The sequence below is a fragment of the Typopeltis vanoorti genome, chromosome 8 (assembly GCF_054136105.1).
Source record: "Typopeltis vanoorti isolate ZY-2024b chromosome 8, IOZ_Tvanoo_1.0, whole genome shotgun sequence".
Taxonomy (NCBI): domain Eukaryota; kingdom Metazoa; phylum Arthropoda; class Arachnida; order Uropygi; family Thelyphonidae; genus Typopeltis; species Typopeltis vanoorti.
In genome coordinates, this window is record NC_143556.1 from 30,735,758 (window position 1) to 30,756,808 (window position 21,051).

Below are 21,051 nucleotides of genomic sequence, written 5' to 3' on the forward strand. Positions count from 1 at the left end.
TGCCTTCGCTAAGTCTAAGAAAATTGCAGTATATGCCTTTCCCTCATCTAATGTTCTTGTAACTTTATTATAAAAGGCTAGCATATTGCTAAAACAAGCCCTTTCACAAATCCATGTTGACTCTCACAGATAACATTACCCTCATCGGCCCAATGCCTTATACGGTCCCTCACTACTTTGTCCAAGATCTTAACAACTACCGATGACTCACAGACTGGCCTATAATTAGACACTTCCAGTCTGTTACCACCCTTATGCAATGGCACTATCTTACCTTCCTTCCATTCCCTGGGCACCTTTGCCAAAGCCAGACTTTCATTGAAAAGCCAGGTTAAAGGCACTGTCAGTTCCTAGCACATTTTCTCAAAACTCATGGTGAAATACCATCCAGTCCCACAGCTTTACTGACATCCAGAGTACTCAATATCTGAAACACACTCTCCTCCTGTACCTCTAAACCTCGAACCATTCGTATCCCTATAACATTAAAACTGACTCCTCTAGGATGAAATACTCCAATAAAGTGTTCATTGAACAATTCCACTATGTTCTCTGCATCACACTCTATTCCCATTTTTATCCCACAATATCATTCTTCCACAGTCATTTCTCCTCCTACTGGCCACATAGCTAAAAAATTCTCTAGGATTTTCTTTGGGTCTTAGGGCCAATCTCCTCTCATATTGCAGTTTCCCTTTCGTTACCACACTAGTCACTCCTCTGGCCTGTGTCTTATATTCTTCATGCATCTTCTCTTCACCTGTGTCCTGATATCTCTTCCATAGCTTCTTTTTTGCATGTAATTCCTGTTTACTATTGTTTATCATTGACTTTACTCCAAATTGTGTCCTCTTCTTCACTCATGGTATACAACTTACCATTGCTGCTAACAAATATTCTTTCACAATTTCCCACGCAGTAATGATATCCCGGCCTTCCAATTCCTCCCTCCATGAAACTTATCGAAGTTGACGTCTAAGACTATTATAATCACCTGCTTTATAATTCCACATAAGTTCCAGTCGCTCTGATACTCCTGCATGTCTATTCATTTTCCAAGTCAAAACCATATGGTCACTCTCTCCAACTGGTGGGAGAGATGTCAACTCAGTTATTATCAACTCTTCTGATGCTATAACCTCTTGTTCCCTCTGTTACATGTTGCCTAAGACATTTGTCCCTCAAGAATTCTAGAAATTTCATTCCCCTATTGCTACATGCATCTTCCTCTCTCCAATTTATGCTACTATAGTTAAAATCTCCCATAACAATCATTCTTCTTGCACTTGCCAAACTTAGCTGTCTAAACATCTCCTGGTTCCCATCCTCTGTACTTCTGGGTCTGTAGCAACACCCCACTAAATATCCTGTCTTGCCTATCTTTACCTTACCCCATATGCTCTCAAAATCATTTGTCTCACTTCCTTCCAAAGCCTCCACTCTTAGAGCACATAGGTCGTCACTTATCATAAGCAGTACCCCACCACCACGCTTTCCTCTCCTATCCTGACAAAAAAATGCTGTATCTAGCAACTTCTACTCCTGTTATTATATCCCCTTCTGTCAACCACGTCTCAGTGATCCCATTAATTTTTGGCCAGGCTGATGTTATCTGCGCCACCATTTCCTCTCCCTTATTCTGGATACTCCTGGCATTAGTATAAAGCATATAAATGCCATTGTTTCTATACCCAGCATTATCCCCTCTAGATTCCACTGGGCTCAGTGTTACTCGATGTCGTCTCCCTTCTCCCAAGTATTCATTCCCACAAGAGGCCACCCCTGGTATCATATTTATAAGGCATCGATACTTCCACATTTGGATTACTGTGCTGAAGTCTGGTCCCCTGGATTCCTTGGAGATGAAGAGGCTGTGGAGAGGTTCAGAGCAGAGTGACTAAGTTGGTGAGTGATGTAAAAAATGTTCCCTACATTGATAGATTGAGAGCTTGTGGATTGCAGAGGTTAGTTCATAGGCAGAGAAGAGGGGATATGACAGAAACATTTAAATTACTAAAAGGTTTTTATAAGATTGATGCAGGGGAAATATTTCAGCTATGTGATAGTGATGGAAGAACAAGAGGTAATCTCTGGAAATTAAGTTAAAGTGAACTCACAACTGACTCAGTTTTCAGTTCCTCATCTGTAAATGAATTGAAGAAGAGGTATGATAGATATTGTTTTGATAGTTTGGGTCTCCCATGATGGATCTACTGACTCCATGGAGATACCTGTAATAATAATAATAATAATATAGAGGTAATATTGAGCTTTGTGTTACATCAGGTTGATAGGTTTTAGCAAAATGGGCACTTACTAGTTAAAGAATCTCTTTTGCATCTGACTGCCACATACCATTCAGTACGGTTATTCCTTTGCATTCATTTTGCAACTATTATTTTAGGTTATCTTTAGCTTGCAGAACCAGTTTTTTTTTTTTTTTTAAATACTTCATGTAGCTTTCTGAACAGTAGTTGTGTCCAGACAATTCATCATGGGGAAAATTCATCACGAGAAGACTCTTTGCAAGAAAATTTGATATCTTATTTGATGTCATTCCCATATATGAAAAAAAAAAGAAATATTTTTTATTTATTATTTCGATTATATTTAGTATTGTGAAATTTTTTACTCTGTATAAAGTTATTAATATTCTTTCTTACTACAGGCTCTGTAGATGGAATATTAATTGTCATAAAAGTGGGTTAGGATGGGGGAGAAAGAGCACCATATTTAAGAATATGTAGGGATAATAGTTATATCCAACTAATATTTATAGTTAACAATTTACATATTCCTATTAACTATTCTATTAATAGTTAGAATAGTTATTAGGGAGAACAAAATATTTAAGAACAGTTAGGGAGAAAGGGCACAATATTTAAGAATATTTATTCTTCTAACTGTTTGCAATTTTTCTGTTCTGCACATTTAGACATCCATCCAGGGGTGATATATTTTTTATCTGAACTAATTCAGAAGGTGACTTGATTCAGTTATTGAATAGACACATATTTTGAAAATCACTGCACTTTTCCTGCGTAGTAAAGACATCTTGCATGCTGCTATCTTTTGCAGAGCTAGTTTGAGATCATAGGTGCAATTTTGAGTAATTATATTAAAGAAAATGATAATAAAATTACATAAATGCTATCATAATGATGTAAATCAACATGGCTTTCCTACATCTGATAACTGGTGGCAGCATAAAATACAGTCAGTATTGGAAAACGAAACAGCAAAAATTCTCTGGAACTTTCAAATATAAAGCAATTGGCATTTGGAACATAGTAGACCTGACATCACAATTATCGAACATCGACAGGTTCGGATTATCGATATCGCAGTACTCAGTGATAACAACATTAACAACAAAGAACTGGAAAAAATTACTAAATATCGAGATCTGGCAATTGAAGTTGGCAGGCTGTGGCTTAAACACACTAAAGTTATCCCAATAGTTATCGGTGCACTTGGCACAATTTCAAAGAAGCTATCCAACTATTTACAGGCAATTAAACATCAACGAAGTGGCTCCATATGACCTACAAAAAACAGCATTATTTGGAACAGTCCATATTTTACGATGCCACCTGACAGACTATTCTTAGATTCTTGAGTAGAATCTTAATTGTTCTGTATCACCAGCCCAATTGTTGTTTAAATAATATTTATTGTTTAAATCTTGTTTTAACTGTGTATCAATTATGTGAATAAATAATAATAATTATAAAGCTGCAGAAAAAGCTGCCAAGCTGAAAAAATATTTGGATTGACAGTTAACTGAAATAAAACCAAAATACTCATAAATATAGTCGCAAGGTTCCATCATTATATATATATATATATATATATATATATATCCTATCCTATCCCTCTTGTCCATCCTAGGAACAGGTTGAGTCCCTTCCTAATGAAGGGGTTACTGGCATATTAATGAAGCTGGTTCTCCACTCCTCTGCTGCATCCCCTAAGGGCGATGTTCATGACTGTAATCCGTGCGTGTTCACAGGGCTGGTTTGCCTGTTTGCGGGATGAAAAACCCTGCTGTCCACACCCAAGACCGGCTAATTTGGCTATGGCTGAGGAAGATCCTTGAGCTCCTCACGTCTCCGACGGGAATCGAACCTAGAACACTCCTTCCCCAGGCATATAGTTGTGAAGTGCATAGCCACTAGGCTAACCGTGCAGAAACACACACACACAATATATATATATATAGAAATGGATGCTCCCAAAGTGAAATACGTAATTAATTACTTCTCTTATGAGCCATTCAAAAGTAAACTGTAATCATAATTATCATGTCATTAACAACTTAATCAACTGGCTAACATCAGCTATGCAAACAATATAGTATTAATAGACTCATCTTTAGCCAAGGTTCTACAACACTTTGACAAACTATGCCAAGCTGCAAAAATATTTGGATTGACAGTTAACTAAAGTAAAACTAAAATACTCACAAATATATTACAAGGTTCCATCATTACAGAACACAACCAACCTTTAGAAAAAGTAGAAGACTTCAAATACTTAGGCTCAAATATAAATAATATCTGTAAATGACATAATATTAAGAAAATATAAAGCTCTCAATCAACACAGGAATGTAAGAAATATATTGAAATTGTCCCTCATTACCTTAGAAACAAAAATTAGACTTACAAAGCAACCTTTCAGGATTGGGTTGGTAGTATAACCAAGTGGAAGTTTTTCCACTTGGTTATACTATACTATATATACTTACCATAATTTCTTATCACATAATCTCACCAAAAAAAATGGCCTCCCCCAGGGAAGTGTGTTATCACCATTACTTTTCAACATCTACGTCATTGATCTCCCCATCTTTTCAGGAACTAGAAATTTTATCTATGCTGATGACCTTGCCATAGCTACTCAGTCAAAAAATTTCAAGTCCATTGCAACTACTCTATCACTTGCCTTAAATAGTCTAACCATATACTATACCAGCAATCAACTAAAACCAAACCCCCTTTAAAAACCCAGACTGGCCTTTTCCACCTTAATAAGGTAGCCAACAGGAAGCTACAGATTTCTTGGGAAGGCTCTAATATAGAACATTCCTGGAAACCAATCTACCTCAGTGTGACTCTTGATTGCACCCTCTCATAGAAAAAACAAAGGCAAAAGTGAAAATACTTCAGGCGCAAACTTGGTTTAATCCTTTATCCAAGTGTAAGCAAACAAAGTTTGTGCCTGAAGTATTTTCAGGACTGGGGCAACTTGTATATAGAAGCTAATGACTTCACATCACTTACCTTAGTATCTCATAATCCAAAGCACATATCCTTGCAGACATGTATAATACTATGCATTATGGGAAGGGTCACTACCCAGACTGGTTTCAACCATTATTGAGGTCTCATCAAAGGATTAAACCAAGTATATAATTTCTTGGTATCTTTAATTTATGTAAAACCATTGTATCTGATAATGTTTGTGTTGTAGTTAAGAAATTCTATCTAGAAGTGGTTCCTAGAAATTGCATAACAGTGTGGTGAGCAGGGTATTTAAGATAATTTTATGTTTCTTGATTTGTTTCCCTGGAGGGTTTCTGTGGAATGCATTGCCAGAGAGCATCGCACGTGTATAAACTGTAAATAAAATTAAGCTGTGGAATAATAGTTATTGTAGTGTTATTTGTATATCTCTCATGATATGACTTCATAGAGATGTGTGATAATAAATAGAATAATAATAAAGGGAGAAGCCCAAAATATTGAGTCTAATATGATGTATGGTATATCTGTGCTTTTGATACAAAAAAAAAAACAACCAAAAAACAGTTACAACATACATCACATTGAACTAACCTGAAAGCTAAGTGATATTATTATCGAAGACCTCCATGGAGTCAAGGACTCATTGAAGGAGGCTGTAGATCACCCAAATGATATGTCATGCTTTCTCATAAACTCATTCAGGGAGTGAGTTTGTGACTCTCTCTCTCTCTCATAGAGAGTAAGTCACTCACTCACTGCTCTGTGAGAGAAAAATCTAGCTCATCCCTTTTTTAACTGCATATGAACTTAACTTCCACAGATGCCCCTTCTCCTATCTCCACCTTCCATATAAAGAAAACTTTCATCATTTGAGCTGAAAACTTATAACACACTTTCAGAAGTTTATAGATCTCTGTCATATCACTCCTCTTTCTCCTTGACCAGTATCTGCAGTCCACATACTCTCAATCTCTCCTCATAATTTACATCACATAATCTCAGTATCATATTTGTTACTCTTCTTTGCACCCTTTCCACAGCTTTTTTATCCCCTGCAAACCCAGGAAACCAAATTTGCACACATAAGTCCATGAGCAATAGTATCAAGGTCTTGATACTATTGCTCATAAGTCCATGAGCAATAGTATCAAGACCTTGTAAAGAGCAAAAGACTTCCTTATCCATACATGTCAATATTTGTTTCAACATTGTGATTATCCTCTGAGCTGTAATGGCAATTTTTGCAATGTCACCTTTCAACTTCAGTTTCCTGTCTACCATAACTCCAAGATCAGTAGCCTCATCAATTTCTTATCACATAATCTCACCAAAAAAAATGGCCTCCCCCAGGGAAGTGTGTTATCACCATTACTTTTCAACATCTACGTCAATGATCTCCCCATCTTTTCAGGAACTAGACATTTTATCTATGCTGATGACCTTGCCATAGCTACTCAGTCAAAAAATTTCAAATCCTTTGCAACTACTTGGATAAGGATGCTGGAAATAGAAATGAAAGGGAATGATGTTTTCTGTGAGGATAGAAAGGACAAGAAGGAAGGTGGGGGTGATGTTGATGATAACAGGCAAATTATGTCTGCACAAAGCGGAGATGCAAAATGTAAATAGTGGCAATGGTTTTGAGGCAGGATGGAGTGAGTTGAAGTTTGACAGGAAGACATATTTAGTCAGATGCCGCTGTAAGCCAGGGAATATGGAGGATGGTGATAAAGAAATGTATAAGCACATTTCTTTATAATGAATAAGGAAAATAAATTTCTTGAGTTCTTGAGAGACAATTTTCTTAGGCAGTATGTAAAGGAGGACACACGAGGATCGAGAGTTTTAGATCTTATCATTTCATCAGAAGATGTGATTGTGAGTGGGGTTTTGCACTTTGGAGAGATACCTTGGCCACAACCCAAGTTATTACCTGGGTTGTGGCCAGCCATATGAAGACTATAAGCTTTTCATAATCACCAGCCTTGTAATTACAAAGCTAATGATTTTTAAAAGCTTAGGAGATACAGCTTGGAGCTATAGCATGGAATGAGGTATTAAGCAGGAGGGAGATAAGTGCTGCGTGTGAACTGACTAAGAGATACAACAGTATGAGCAGAAATTAGCAAATCAGGCAGAGAAAAATGGGAATCCTTGGAAATGGCATTAGATCCTAAACATCTAAATATGAACCCAACTATCAACTTGTCTGAATACATCATAGCTATCATTAGACAAACAAACATATGCAGATATTTATGTAAATATCTGCATACATTTGTTTGCAGATATTTAGATATGCATGTGTGCTGAACAATGCAATGCACAATTAAAAATATTTTTTTAAAAAAACAGTCTCTTCTATAACTACATAGTGGTTGTCCCCTTTGTTAGTTTTTGTTGTCCATCTACTAGTTTGTGTGTTTACTGTTTACTTAACCAGAAGAAATCCTATTTAATTAGGATGAAAAGTCATGTCGTTAATTAAAATAATTGTTATCTTATTCTGGTTTTCTGCCTTATAAACACTTTATATATATATATATATATATATATATATATATATATATATATATATATATATATATATATATATATATATATATATATATATTCATATTTTTATATACTAACTTAGATCCGAGAGTTTGAACAAACAATTAAATTTATTCACAACGCAACATGTTTCGTCGGAAGGCCGACTTCTTCAGGCGTTAAGAAACACAGAAAGCAAATAGAAAAACACTATAAAGAAACATTGTGTCATTGAAATTCGACTATTATAAACTTCAGTTAACTTTGAACCGGAGCTACAGTCCATGCTAAGTTCTATTGTTAAGCATCTGTGCGTGTGACTTCACGAGTGCACCAATATCTGATAGCAGAGTTGAATGAGTCCGGTAAATTTTAACTAAGGTTACTCTTTATATGATGAGGGTCCATAACAATTTCCTTAGGCTCAACTATGCACCATTCTACCTCGTCATGGCATATATGAAGGTTTGAAGTTGTTGTCCAGTTTATTTCATGTTGGCAGCCTTCATTATTTGTGTTTACTGAAAACGGGACATGGCTTGACATGGCACTTTCCCTAGTTCTTTTGTAGGCAGTGTCTCTTTGGTGTTCTTTGAGACGTAGGAGAATGGATTTCTCAGTCTGGCCATAGTATGGCTTACCACAGTTGCACGAGATTATGTATGCTCCTGGGAACTGTAGATGGTTGTGAGCTGGTTTGTGTTTGCTTATAATTTGCTTATGAAGTCACAAGTGCACAGATGCCTAACAATAGAACTTTAACACGGACTGTAGCTCCATTTCAAAGTTAACTGAACTTTATGATAGTCAAATTTCAATGACACAATGCTTCTTTATAGTGTTTTTTATTTGCTTTCTGTGTTTCTTAATGCCTGAACAAGGCCGCCTTCCTACAAAACATGTTGTGTTGTGAAATTAAATTTATTCACAACGCAACATGTTTTGTTGGAAGGTGGCCTTCTTCAGGCATTAAGAAACACAGAAAGCAAATAAAAAACACTATAAAGAAGCATTGTTTGTTTAATTGTTTGTTCTAACTCTCGGATCTGAGTCAGTATATAAAAATATGAACATATCCCAATTCCAAGTTAATATAACAGATAGTCACACACACACTCACTCTTATATATATATATATATATATACAGTCATACCTCGACTTACGTCTGTTCGAGTTACGTCCTTTCATAGATATGTCCATGATTCCATAATTGAATAAATAATATTTTCGACTATATTTTCAAGCAAAACAAGAGAGTGTAAAGTAAAAACGTTTTTATTTAGCAACAATGTAGTGGCAACAGTGCTGAATGCGCTGTTGCCACTACATACTTCCCTCGGTATTCGACTTCAACAGTTCCTCTGTTGATTTTGTGTTTGAAAAATATGTTATTTGTGTATTTTTGTTAAATATTTCATGATATTTTGTGCAACATGGCCCCTACACGCCCAATTAAAAAACCTAGTGAAGAATCACAGAAAAAGAGGCGAGCAGTTGATCTTGAAACGAAGTTGCAAGTTCAATGATAGTGACGAAGCAACGACAAAGTCCTATCAGTGATTGGAAAAGTTACTTCCATCATGCATAGAGGACCTGAATCAAAAGCGCATACCTCTTAGCACTATGACCATAACCACTAAGGCACCTCAACATGTTGAAGGAGAAAGCAGGACCCGATTATGACAATGTATTCAACGCTTCTTCTGGTTGGTTCATGAGATTCAAACAGCGTTTTGCACTGCATAATGTAAAAATATATGGTGAATCTTGAAGTTTCAATTAGAAGGCTGCCAAGCAGTTTGTGGAGAAATTAGATAAAATTATTATGGAGGAAAATTATTTGCCACAGCAAAAATTTAACATGGATGAGACCTCTTTGTTTCAGAAAAAAATGTCCAAGCAGACAATTCATCCACAAAATGCTAAAATCTATGCCTGGATTCAAGCTCTTAAAGACCGTGTTATGATTCTGTTAAGGGTTAATGTGGCTGGATATAAACTGAAACCATTTGTGATATGGCGCAGTGAGCATCCACAAGCCTTCAAAAATGTTAGGAAGTTTTTGAATACTCTTCCAGTTCATTAGCGGAGACGTAAGAAGTCGTGGATGACTCAAAAATTGTTTGCAGATGCCTTTAATCAACTGTTATGCGAGTGAAATGGAAAGCTATTATGTGAAAGAAAATGTAGAATTTAAATTTTATTAATTCATATAATCTTTAGGTTATCCATCTTATATCGATGATCTTCATCAAGTTCAAAGTCCAAACACTACTTCATTTATCCAATTGATGGATCAGGGAGTTCTAGTAGTGTTTAGAGTTTATTATCTACGGAAAACTTTATCATGAGCCATTTCTGTTAATGAAGGAAATTACCAGACTCATACAATTCTGTAAAGCATTCAATATTTATCATGCTATTAAAAATATTGCTGTAGTTTGGGACGAAGTGATCTTTCAATGTATGAGTGGCATATGAAAAAAGACATTAAAAAGGTTTGTGCACAATTTTGGAAGTTTTGAAAAAATTGAATGAAGAAATAATGGGCCTAGCAAACAATCTGAATCTCGAAGTGAATGATGACGACATAGTTCAACTCATAGGAAGTGCCCCTGAAGAGTTGACCAATGAAGAATTAGTTGAACTGGAGGAAAAATGTGTTGCAGAAGAGGAAGAATGAGAAAAGGAAGAGGAAAAAGAGAAACAAGGAGAGGTAGTTAAACAATTCACAGTGAAGGGGGAGGTCTTGCAGAAATGTTCTCTGCAGTTAGCGATGTTCTCAAAATGGTTGAAGACATGGACCCCAGTATTGAATGCTACTTATTAGTAGAAAGGAAAGTACACGATGAGTTTGTTTTCTATAAACAAATTTATGATGAAAAGAAGAAGAGGAATAAGCAAAGCACATCGGACATTTTCATCAAAAACCAAAGGTTACACCAGAAGAGCCGCAGCCTGGTCCTTCACATAGGGAAAGTAATGAAGATGTGACTGTGGAGGAAGATTTGGGTAATTATTCTCCTGTTTTACAGTGGCAGTAATGCACAGTACAGTTTTATAATAAGGTTTAAAAGTTAAAATGACAGTATACTTATTACTGTTAAGTCCCTAACCCTTATAACTCTGTTGATTTAATGTATCGACTTATGTCCGAACTGACTTATGTCCTGCCTGATGGAATGGAACCCAGATGTATGTAGAGAGATGACCGTATGTATATTTATTTATTTATTTATTCAGGAATATTATCTGCTTCAGTTATAATTTTCTTTTTTTCATTACAAGGCTTTTGAATACTGAGTAGCATTGAAGATAATAAAGTACATTTTAGAACACTTTTAGGAAAGCAACAGGTTTTGTTTCTTTTTCCACATAATCAAATAATAAGGAATAGGTTTTTTAAAGATACACGTTAAAATGTACGTTGGCTTTTTTGATTGAGAAACATTCATGAGGAGGATTTGAATTTATCATATTTAATGTTCATATTACATAATTGCAGTGCAATGGAGGAAAATATCAGAAAGACTACAAAGCTGTTAGAAGATCAAGAAAAACGCAAAAGTGCAACACAAGCAAAAGTAGATCAAAGTTTGCAGCTTTTGACAGCGATAAAGCGTAGTTTATGGCATCAGCTTCAACTTATGTCAAAGCATCTGAAAGAAGTAAGTAGATATGATAACTGACTAACATTTTTTTTTTTTTTTTCAAATTTTAATTATGATTATGGCATGTTTTTGTAGAACAATTTTAAGACACAGGAATTATAAATAATATTAGTATTTGATCACTAATGGATTCATAGTAAATTATTAAGTTTGAAAGCATCATAAAATACAGTGCTGTTACTATACTGTTCTTTGTTAGTTTCTGAAATGTAGTGATACAGTCATTTCCAGAAATCATTGATCATTGAATCTAGAATCTTGAAATGGAGATAAGTCAAATTTTTTACAATTTGGCTATTTGATTTTTATCAAATTGTGTTTTAAACTATTTAATGTGCCTGCATTCACCACACTGTCAAGTAGTGTATTCCACTCACCAATCCCTCTCCATCCAAACAGCCTACTCCTTATACTCTTGCTCACGCCCTCCATATTCAGTTTCCAGGGATGGTCCATTGTTCTACTCCCATCTCCCATGCTATGAAAAAAAAATCTTTCACATTAACCTGGTAACATTCCCTGACTAACATAAATGTTTCACTCATATCCCCCTTTACTCTATCATTGCAAGACTTTCAAATTACATGTCCTTAATCTGTCTTCCCACATTCAAAAGACCAGTTACAACCTTAGTCAATCTTCTCTACACCCTTTCTAATATATCCTCATCAACTTGAAAACTAGGTACCAGATATCTGCACAATAATTAGCAGTGCAGGCCAAAGATTATCCCAAAGAGTTTTTTGTATGTTGCAAATACACTGGTGTCCAAAATGTAAGGACAAACACTATTTCTGAAGATTACAACTACAAATTCAGACAAATCAGCTTCATAGCTAATTTATTTATTGTAGCTAATTTATTTATAGCTAATTTATTTATATACAAATACTTGGTGGGATGTTGTTATAGACCTGGTAATGTGGATGGTGGTGATAGTGAAATGTATAGGCAAATAAGCCAAGCAAATAAGAAAAGGGTGATCATTATGGGTGATTTTAATTATGGCAATATAGACTGGAATGAAGAGATAGCAACTGGAAGTAAAGAAAATGAGTTTCTTGAGTTTTTGAGGGATAACTACCTCAGACAGTATGTAACAGAGGGCACAAGAGGATTAAGGGTCTTGGATTTGGTCATCTCATCGGAGGATGTAATTATCAATAAGGTATCAAATCATCCACCAATTGGCGAAAGTGACCATGTGGTGATTACTTGGGTGGTTGCCAGCAGTGCAAGGACCCCTGTGAAAAAAGGGTATATGTGGAACTACAAGGGGGGTGATTATGAAGAGCTCAGGAGACAGCTTGCAGGTGTAGCATGGAATGAGGAGTTAGCTGGAAAAGAGATCAATGCAGCTTGGGGAATTTTCAAAAAATATTTAGTGGATGCAATGTCTAAATGTATACCACGGGTGAGAAGGTTAAATAAGTTAGGTGTGAGATGGATGAATAAAGAGATTAAGCATGCAATACAGAGAAAAAGGGCATTGTGGAGGCAGCATAAGAGAAGTGGAAGTAACCAATTTCATGAGTTCTACAAAGACCAGCAAGGAGAGTGACTTGGTTGGTGAGAGTAGCTAAAGAGAAGTATGAACAGCAGTTAGCTAATGAAGCTAAAAAGAATCCTAGGGAGTTCTTTCGATATGTAGCCAGCAAAAGAAAGAATGATTATGGAAGGATGACATTGATTGGAGGAAATGGTATAAAGACAGCTGTTGCAGAATGTGTGGTTGAGATACTTAATGAGCAGTTCATAAAGATCTTTCAATCTTGTGAATGTGACTTCATGGAGAGATTAAGAGCAGTTGATGATGGGGAGGAGAGACTGACTGTAAGTGAGCAAGAGGTGTTTGGGGAGTTGAGTAAACTAGATGTAAATAAGGCTGTGGGACTTGATAATATATCACCACGTATTCTGAAGGAATGTGCCAGAGAGTTGACACCTGCCTTGACATATTTTTTTAATACGAGTCTTGCACTTGGTCAAGTCCCTAAAGAGTGGAAGGAGGGCAAGATTGTGCCACTTCATAAAGGAGGTGATCGAACTCAAGCATCAAACTATAGGCCTATCTGTGTGTCAGGTGTTGTGGTTAAGTTGTTGGAGAAGCTTGTGAGAACTAGGATCCAGAGTTGGGTTGACAACAATGGTATAATCTTTGATGGACAGCATGGATTTGCTAAAGGGAGGTCGTGTTTTAGTAATCTACTTACTTATTACAATAAAGTGACTGCTTCCTTGGACAGAGGAGAAGGATACACAGTAATATACTTGGATTTCGCAAAAGCTTTTGATAGAGTGCCTCATGATAAGTTGACAGTCAAACTAGAGCAGATGGGGTTGGATATTAGATTAGTGCATTGGATTGGAGACTGGCTATCTGATAGGTATCAACAAGTTGTGTATGGGGGTGCAATATCCAGGAAAAGGAAAGTCACTAGTGGAGTGCCTCAGGGATCTGTTTTAGGGCCATTACTATTTAACTTTTATATTAATGATATTGGCAAAGATTTGGATGGAGATATTCAGTTGTTTGCAGATGATGCAAAGTTGGGACGAACCATAAAGAGTAGTGAAGATGTTGTGGCCTTGCAAGAAGACTTGAATAAATTGAGTGATTGGGCAAGCAAATGGGGATGTGAGTTCAATGTTGCAAAATGTAAGGTTTTAAAATTTGGAAAACAAAGATGGGATGCAGAATTTATGCTTGGTGAAAATATATTGTTGGAAGTAGAGGAAATAAGAGATCTGGGAGTGATAGTGGATAAGGATCTAAAATTTAGGGGTCACATCGCCAAAATTGTGAAGACAACATAAAGACTTCTGGGAATGATGAGGAGGACACTGACGTGTAGAAGTAGGGAGATTCTTGTTCCATTGTATAAGGCTTTGATTAGGCCACACATGGACTGTTGTGCCCAGATTTGGTCACCTGGTTTTCAGAAGGATGAAGAGATGTTGGAAAGGGTCCAAAGGCGACTGACTAAGGTAGTTTCTGACCTCTGGAATGTCGAGTATGAGGAAAGCTTGAAAAGATGTAATTTGCAGAGACTAGTGGAGAGAAGGAAGAGGGGAGATATGATAGAGACCTACAAGTTGGTAAGGGGTTGCTATAGGATCAGTGGTGGAGAAGTTCTACAGCGAATAGTGGGAGATCAGGGGAGAACCAGCGGTCATCCCTGGAAACTGTATAAAGAGGGTGTGAGTAGGGGAGTGAGAGGCAGGTTTTTTTCGTGCAGAGTTGTGAATGATTGGAATGCCTTGCCTGAGAGTGTGGTGTCTGCAAGGAGTTTGAATGTGTTTAAGACCCGGTATGATGAGATGTGTGTGAGATAAAAGGACCTCCTAGATGAGTCTTTGACTCCATGAGGTCTTGTTTAATAATAATAATAATAATTTAATCAATGTTGTATCATGCTTAGCACTTGATGCCAAGCATGCTGCAATGTTGTGAGAGCTGCATCACAGTTCAAGGTGGACATATTCCATACTGAAATGTCTATCTGCATAATTCTTTTTGTAAGCACTGTACATTAATTCCTTAACTACGTCCTTAGGAAATTTGTAACTTTTGCCAAAAACATATTGCAATTTAATTTGTATGAAATTTATAATTTTTTGTGTAATAAATTTATTAGTATGCAGCAATAAATTTATGTCCACATTTGGCAGTAGTCATGAACATTTTTTCATATACAAGTAAAAATGTAGTTTGTTTTTAGCTTTTGGACACCAACTGAAAAGAAAGAATGTTCATGACAGAATGATTTTAATGAATGCCAATGGTAGGGAGTTAACTGAATCAGGCAAAAATAGTTGCATTAGTAAGTGAACACTTTGCAAGAGCATATCATCCAGGTGGGATATATTGCAGTGAGAAGAGAGGCAAAAGCTTATAAGATTATATGGAAACTGAGGTAAATGAACTGGAGGTGCATAGCATATTACAGAACCTTGATATGAATACAACTATGGAATTAGATGGTATACCAGCTTAAGTTTAACAAGGTGCTAGGAAATTGGCAGTGCCTTTGACCATATGTTTAATCTAAGTCTTGGCTCTGGGTTAGTCCCAAGGGGATGGAAAAAAGGAGAAAATATTTATACTGCATAAAGGAGACTCCAAGACTGATATAGCAGATTAGCGACCGATCAGCATTTCAGGAGTGATGGTCAAGGTACTGGAGAAGTTTGTCAAGAGCAAAATACAAGAATGGATAGACAGAAATGGCATACTATATGGCAACATAGTTTCGTGAAAGCTAGGTCATGCCTCAGTAACTTGCTCACTATTTTATAATACAGTGACAGTTGAGGTGGATAAATGTAATGGGTTTACAGTGATACTTCTGGACTTTGCAAAATCTTTTGACAGAATACTGCATGGAATTCCAATCAATAAATTGCAGCACATGGGATGGATATAGAGTTAGTACAGTGGATAAGAGGGTGGTTGATGGGAGATATCAGAGAGTAGTTTATTCAGGAGTAAAGTCTAGTGGAAGGCCTGTGACTAGTGGCATGCCACATGGACTGCAAGTGTTTAATTTGTTCATTAATGATATAAAAAAAGAATCAGAGAGGAACCATTCAGTTGTTTGCTGATGATGCGAAATTGGGTAGGGCAATAGTTAATACAGGTGACGCTAAAAATTGCAGGATGATTTCAATAGATGTAGTCTGGGCAAAGGAGAATGGATATCAATTTAATGTGGCAAAGTGTAAGGTTATGCATTTTGTGGTGAAGAGATTACAGCTATGTACCACATTAATGGAACTGAGGTAATTGATAATGCCATAGATTTTGGGGGGGGGGTGTTAGTGGATAGGGAATTAAAATTTAGAGGACATATTGCAAAAGTGGCTAAAGCAGCTTAAAAAGTTAAAAGTTTAACCAAGTTAAAAGTGAATGTTAGCACATTCACTTTTAACTTGGTGAAATTTCATAATCTCCCTACTGCCTTGCTTCTAGAGTACTTAGTATTCAAAACTATGAAGCAGAAAAGATGTTGACAATACATGGAAACTCACAAGGCAGTATCTGATGAAAGCAATGTATGACAGCATACCAAGGGTTCAGCAAGTAAATAAGTAGGAGTGAAATGGATGAACAGTGAAATCAAGCAAGCTGTGCACGAAAAGAAAATGTTATGGAGGAGGTACAAGACAGCTGGTGATGATCAGATCCATGAAGAGTATAAGTGCAGGCTAGAAAGATAATAAGCATGGTAAAGAAAGAAAAGGTGTAGTATGAGACGAGATTGGCCAGTCAGGCCAAGTTAACTTAAGGGAATTTTTCTGCTACATGGCAAGCAAGAGGAAGAATAATTATGGCAGATTAACACTGGTGAAGAGTCATGGCAGCAGACTAAGAGGATATACACAGGATATAGTGGATTTATTGAATGAGCACTTTATCAGCATATATCATACTGTAAATGATGTTGTGCAATATGTAGAAGAGAGGCAAGTGAAATTAGGATAATTGGAAGTGAAACAAACAGAGGTGTATCAGATGTTCGCTAGGTTAGGTATTAATAAGGCTGTGGGAATGGATGACATATCACCATGTATTCTTAAGAAATGTGCACCACAGTTGGGTATGCCCTTGACCTGGCTATTTAATGAAAGTCTTCCAGTGGGTAGGATTCCTAAAGAGTGGAAAGAAGGAATATAGTAGCACTCCACAAGCATGGTTCTAAGACGGAAGTCACCAACTATAGGCCAGTCTCTATAACTGTGATTGTGGTCAAGGTTGGAGAGATTGGTAAGGAATAGAATACAGGATTGGGTTGATGGACATAGCATTCTTTATGATGGTCAGCATGGATTTGTAAAGGGTCAGGCCTGTTTTAGTAATTTACTTGCATTTTATGTAAGGTAAGAACTGTGTTAGATAAGGGAGAATCATATACAGTGATATTCTTAGACTTTGAAAACCGTTTGATAGATTATCACATAATAAGTTGGTGTACAAGCTGCAGAGGAAGGGAATAGATAATATATTGGTTAAATAGATCAGAGATTGGTTCTCTGAATGATACCAGCAGGTTATGATGGAGAAGTGTCTCAAAAAAGGAGGATAATCAGTGGCATGACCCAGGTTTCTGTTTTTGGACCCCTGCTGTTTAACTTGTTTGTAAATGATATCTCATGTGCACTGACTGGGGATCTTCAGGATAAAACAACAGGATCTACAACCCCACTCTTTTCTGGACAAAAGAATGGAGTTGTAGTTTTAATATCAATAAGTGCAAGGTGTTGCATTTTGAAGTGCAGAAATATAAGGCTGTGTACTACATCGATGGTGCCGTACTGCAGGAAGTGGATGAGATTAGAGATTTGGGAGTGATGGTTGACAGTAGACTGAAGTTTAGAGGGCATATTGTTAGTGTTGCAAAGGCATTGTACTGCTTCTATGATAAGAAGTACTGTCACATGTAAGGATAAGGAAGTGGTTGTGCCACTGTATAAGGCACTGGTCAGACTACACTTGGACTATTGTGCTCAGATCTGGTCACTCAGTTTTCAATGTGATGTGGAGACATTGGAGATGTCTCCACATCACATTGAAAACTGGGTGACCCCCCCCCCCAAGACAATATCGGGACTTCAGAATACTGGCTATGGAGAGAGATTGTAGAAATGTGAATTGCAGAGTTTGGTGGATAGGTGGAAGAGAGGTGATATGATAGAGACATTTATGTTAGGGAGAGGATTTTATCATATTAATCCAGAGGGGATTATAAAAGAGTAGAAGGTGATAGGGGATGAACCAGAGGTCATCCCTGGAAGTTATGTAAAAGTGTGGTGAAGAGGAATGTGAGGAGTAGATTTTTTACATGGAGAATTTTCCATGAATGGAATGTATTACCAGAATGTGTTGTTAATGCAAGGAGTGTTAATGATTTTAAGATTCGGTATGATAAATATGTCGTCAGTTGAATGAACCTCCCACGATGAGTCTGGAGACTCCATTCAGGGTGTAATAATAATAATATATGTTATCTGCATTCACTATTATCAACCTCTCCTATTCCTCTAAAATAAAACCTGCTTTACCAGGATGAAATACCCTGACAAAGTGGTCATTAAACAGCCTAGTACATCATCTGCATTGGTTACTCATCTACTTTTTCCATTTAGCAATGCCATTCAACCACAATCATTTCTCCTCCTACTGGCCACATAATGAAAATAATCTTTAGGATTTTTCTTTGATCACAGAGCTAGTCTCTTCTTGTATCATAATTTTTCTCATCTTATTATACTAGTCACCATCCTGACCTGAGCCTTAGTACCTCCTGCAACTGTTCTTTACATCTTCCTTTATGTTTCTTCCATAACCCTCTGCAATTCCTGTTTGATTTTCCTAGTTATCCATTTTACTCCAAATTGCTATATCATTTTAACCCAAGGTATGCAATTTAGCCACTGACAAATATTTCTTATCTAGATCTAATGCATTACTCATTTGTTTGAATTTTTATTAGCATAATAGCCAGAGTACATCTCAAAGCTCGCCTTTTAACTTTGTTATAAACACGCCTTTTAATTCCAGTTAAATTCTTTTCTCCTTGATCTCTCCCCGTGCCTATTCATCTTCTAAGTCAAGACTACATGATCATTCTCACCAAATTCAAGTAAATATGACATATTACTCATGATCTAATTCTCTGTGCATGACCAGATCCAAAATTCTTAATCCTGGGTTTGTTCCACTACATGCCAGCTAAGACTTTTGTACCTCAATAATTCCAGAAATTTAGTTCGTTTATTACTATATGCTGTTTCCTTGCCCAGTTTATAGTGATAGTTATAATCTCTCTTAATGATAAATTATTTTGCACTTGCGAAACTTATTTCCATAAATAATTTTTTTTCACTATCTTCTGTGTTCCTTGGCCTGTGGTGATATCCTTTTAAAAAGCCATCAATGCCATTTTCCATCCGGTACTCTCTGAGAGAATATAACTCGTTATTTATCATAGGTTACACTCTAGCTTTTTTTTTACCCATTTGAAGTGTATAACATATACTGAAGTGTATAATATATTTTGGAACGATGGTCCTTCCAAAATATGTTATACACTTCAATACTCTGAATAGCATAATGTCTACATTAGACTGCTAGAAATTTTAGGGAGTTCAGATAATGGAGCGTGATATGTTTCTTAGATTAGGTGTGTGTCTGTGTATTTCTAGCATTTCTTAACATTAAGTTTATGAAATTTTAGGATGATAGAGAGATGCAGTGTTCTCCAGACAGTGATATATTCAAGTTATCAGAATTATGGGCAAAGAGTATGGAAGAACTGTTAAAATACTCTGAAGATAAAGATCTGATCGAGCTGAAGCAAGAAATGAAGGAAGAAGTTGTGAGTTTGTATAATAAAAATGAAAACTTATAAAGAGAAAAACCTTATTTATTTTATCTTAAACTAGTTGAAAACATCTGTGACTTTTTCATTTTGATAATCTTAGATTTTTAATATTCTCATATAACAGATTAGGAATCATATCTGTATATTTTGAGGAAATTAAAACATATGCTGATTATTAATTACAATAATTTTAGTTAATACTTCTGATATTTTGGCAAAGTCATCTCACCATAATGAGGGAACACAGTATAATATGATATCTGCATGCAGGTACTAACACTGGGTAAATGAGGCTGAAGCAAAGCAACTAAACGTGTGCCTAAAGTCATAATAGTGACCTCTAGTGGACTAAAATGGGTACTCTTGGCTGTTGGAGTGAAGATCTGAGGATGAGTGCTTTCCAAATTTGGGGCCGATTCATGCACCCAATTTTTGAGGTTTGGAAAGTTTCTTAAAGACAAGACAAATTCCAGGAAAAGCCTCTCATATTTGTATTTGCTGTGGTGGAGTAAATTGGCCTTCTTCAAGTCTATCTTGTGGTGGGCATCCAATGCATGGTTACTAACCCCAGAGCAACTGTAGTAATGGAACCAGATGTAGTCCATATGTTTGGAAATTCTGATGTTGGCTATCCTGCCTGTTTCTCCATAGTAGAACTGCAAGAAACCTGGTAAGCACTACCTGGCAGGTGGTGCGAGTGTGGATGGTTATGGTGTGGATAGTAGAGCATGGCTGCCCCCTCCATCTGTTTGTAGAATTTTCCTTGACGAATGAAATAGTCAGAGTTTATGATAAATTGAAACAGGACTGAAATAGAAGATACTATATGCCATTTGGCCACATGGCCTGGATGCACTCAAAATTTTCTTAACACATCTAAACAAATAACATTCCAGGATCCAGTTTGTCTTAGAAAAGGAAAACAACAACAGTGTCCACTTCCTAGACAATTTGATTACAGTGATACCTCAGCTAACAAGTAACCCTGCTAATGAATTTTTCGGCTAATGAAGATTTTTTCGGTTTTTTGGACTCGGCTAACGAATGTTTTAGTGGATGTGCGTGCTAACATAAAGCAGCAAACAACATGAACGATCAGGCCATTCCAGGAGCTTATCTTTTCCATTTGTATGTGTGTGACAAAGAAATGAGCTGCCCACACCACATCACATGGGGGAGACCCACCAACCCGACTGGGTTGTTCACGTTCA

The 21,051-nt window shown here is 36.5% G+C and overlaps 1 protein-coding gene across 1 annotated transcript in view; it reads left to right on the forward strand.

Annotated features, from left to right (window-relative positions):
* The window catches only part of LOC150103900 (uncharacterized), a 132,480-nt gene that overhangs the window by 71,812 nt on the left and 39,617 nt on the right, over positions 1 to 21,051 (forward strand). Inside the window, exons 5-6 of the mRNA XM_090397091.1 lie at positions 11,291 to 11,453; positions 19,694 to 19,834. Coding sequence (XP_090253217.1) covers positions 11,291 to 11,453; positions 19,694 to 19,834 — 304 coding nt within the window. The remainder of the gene's footprint in view (positions 1 to 11,290; positions 11,454 to 19,693; positions 19,835 to 21,051) is intronic.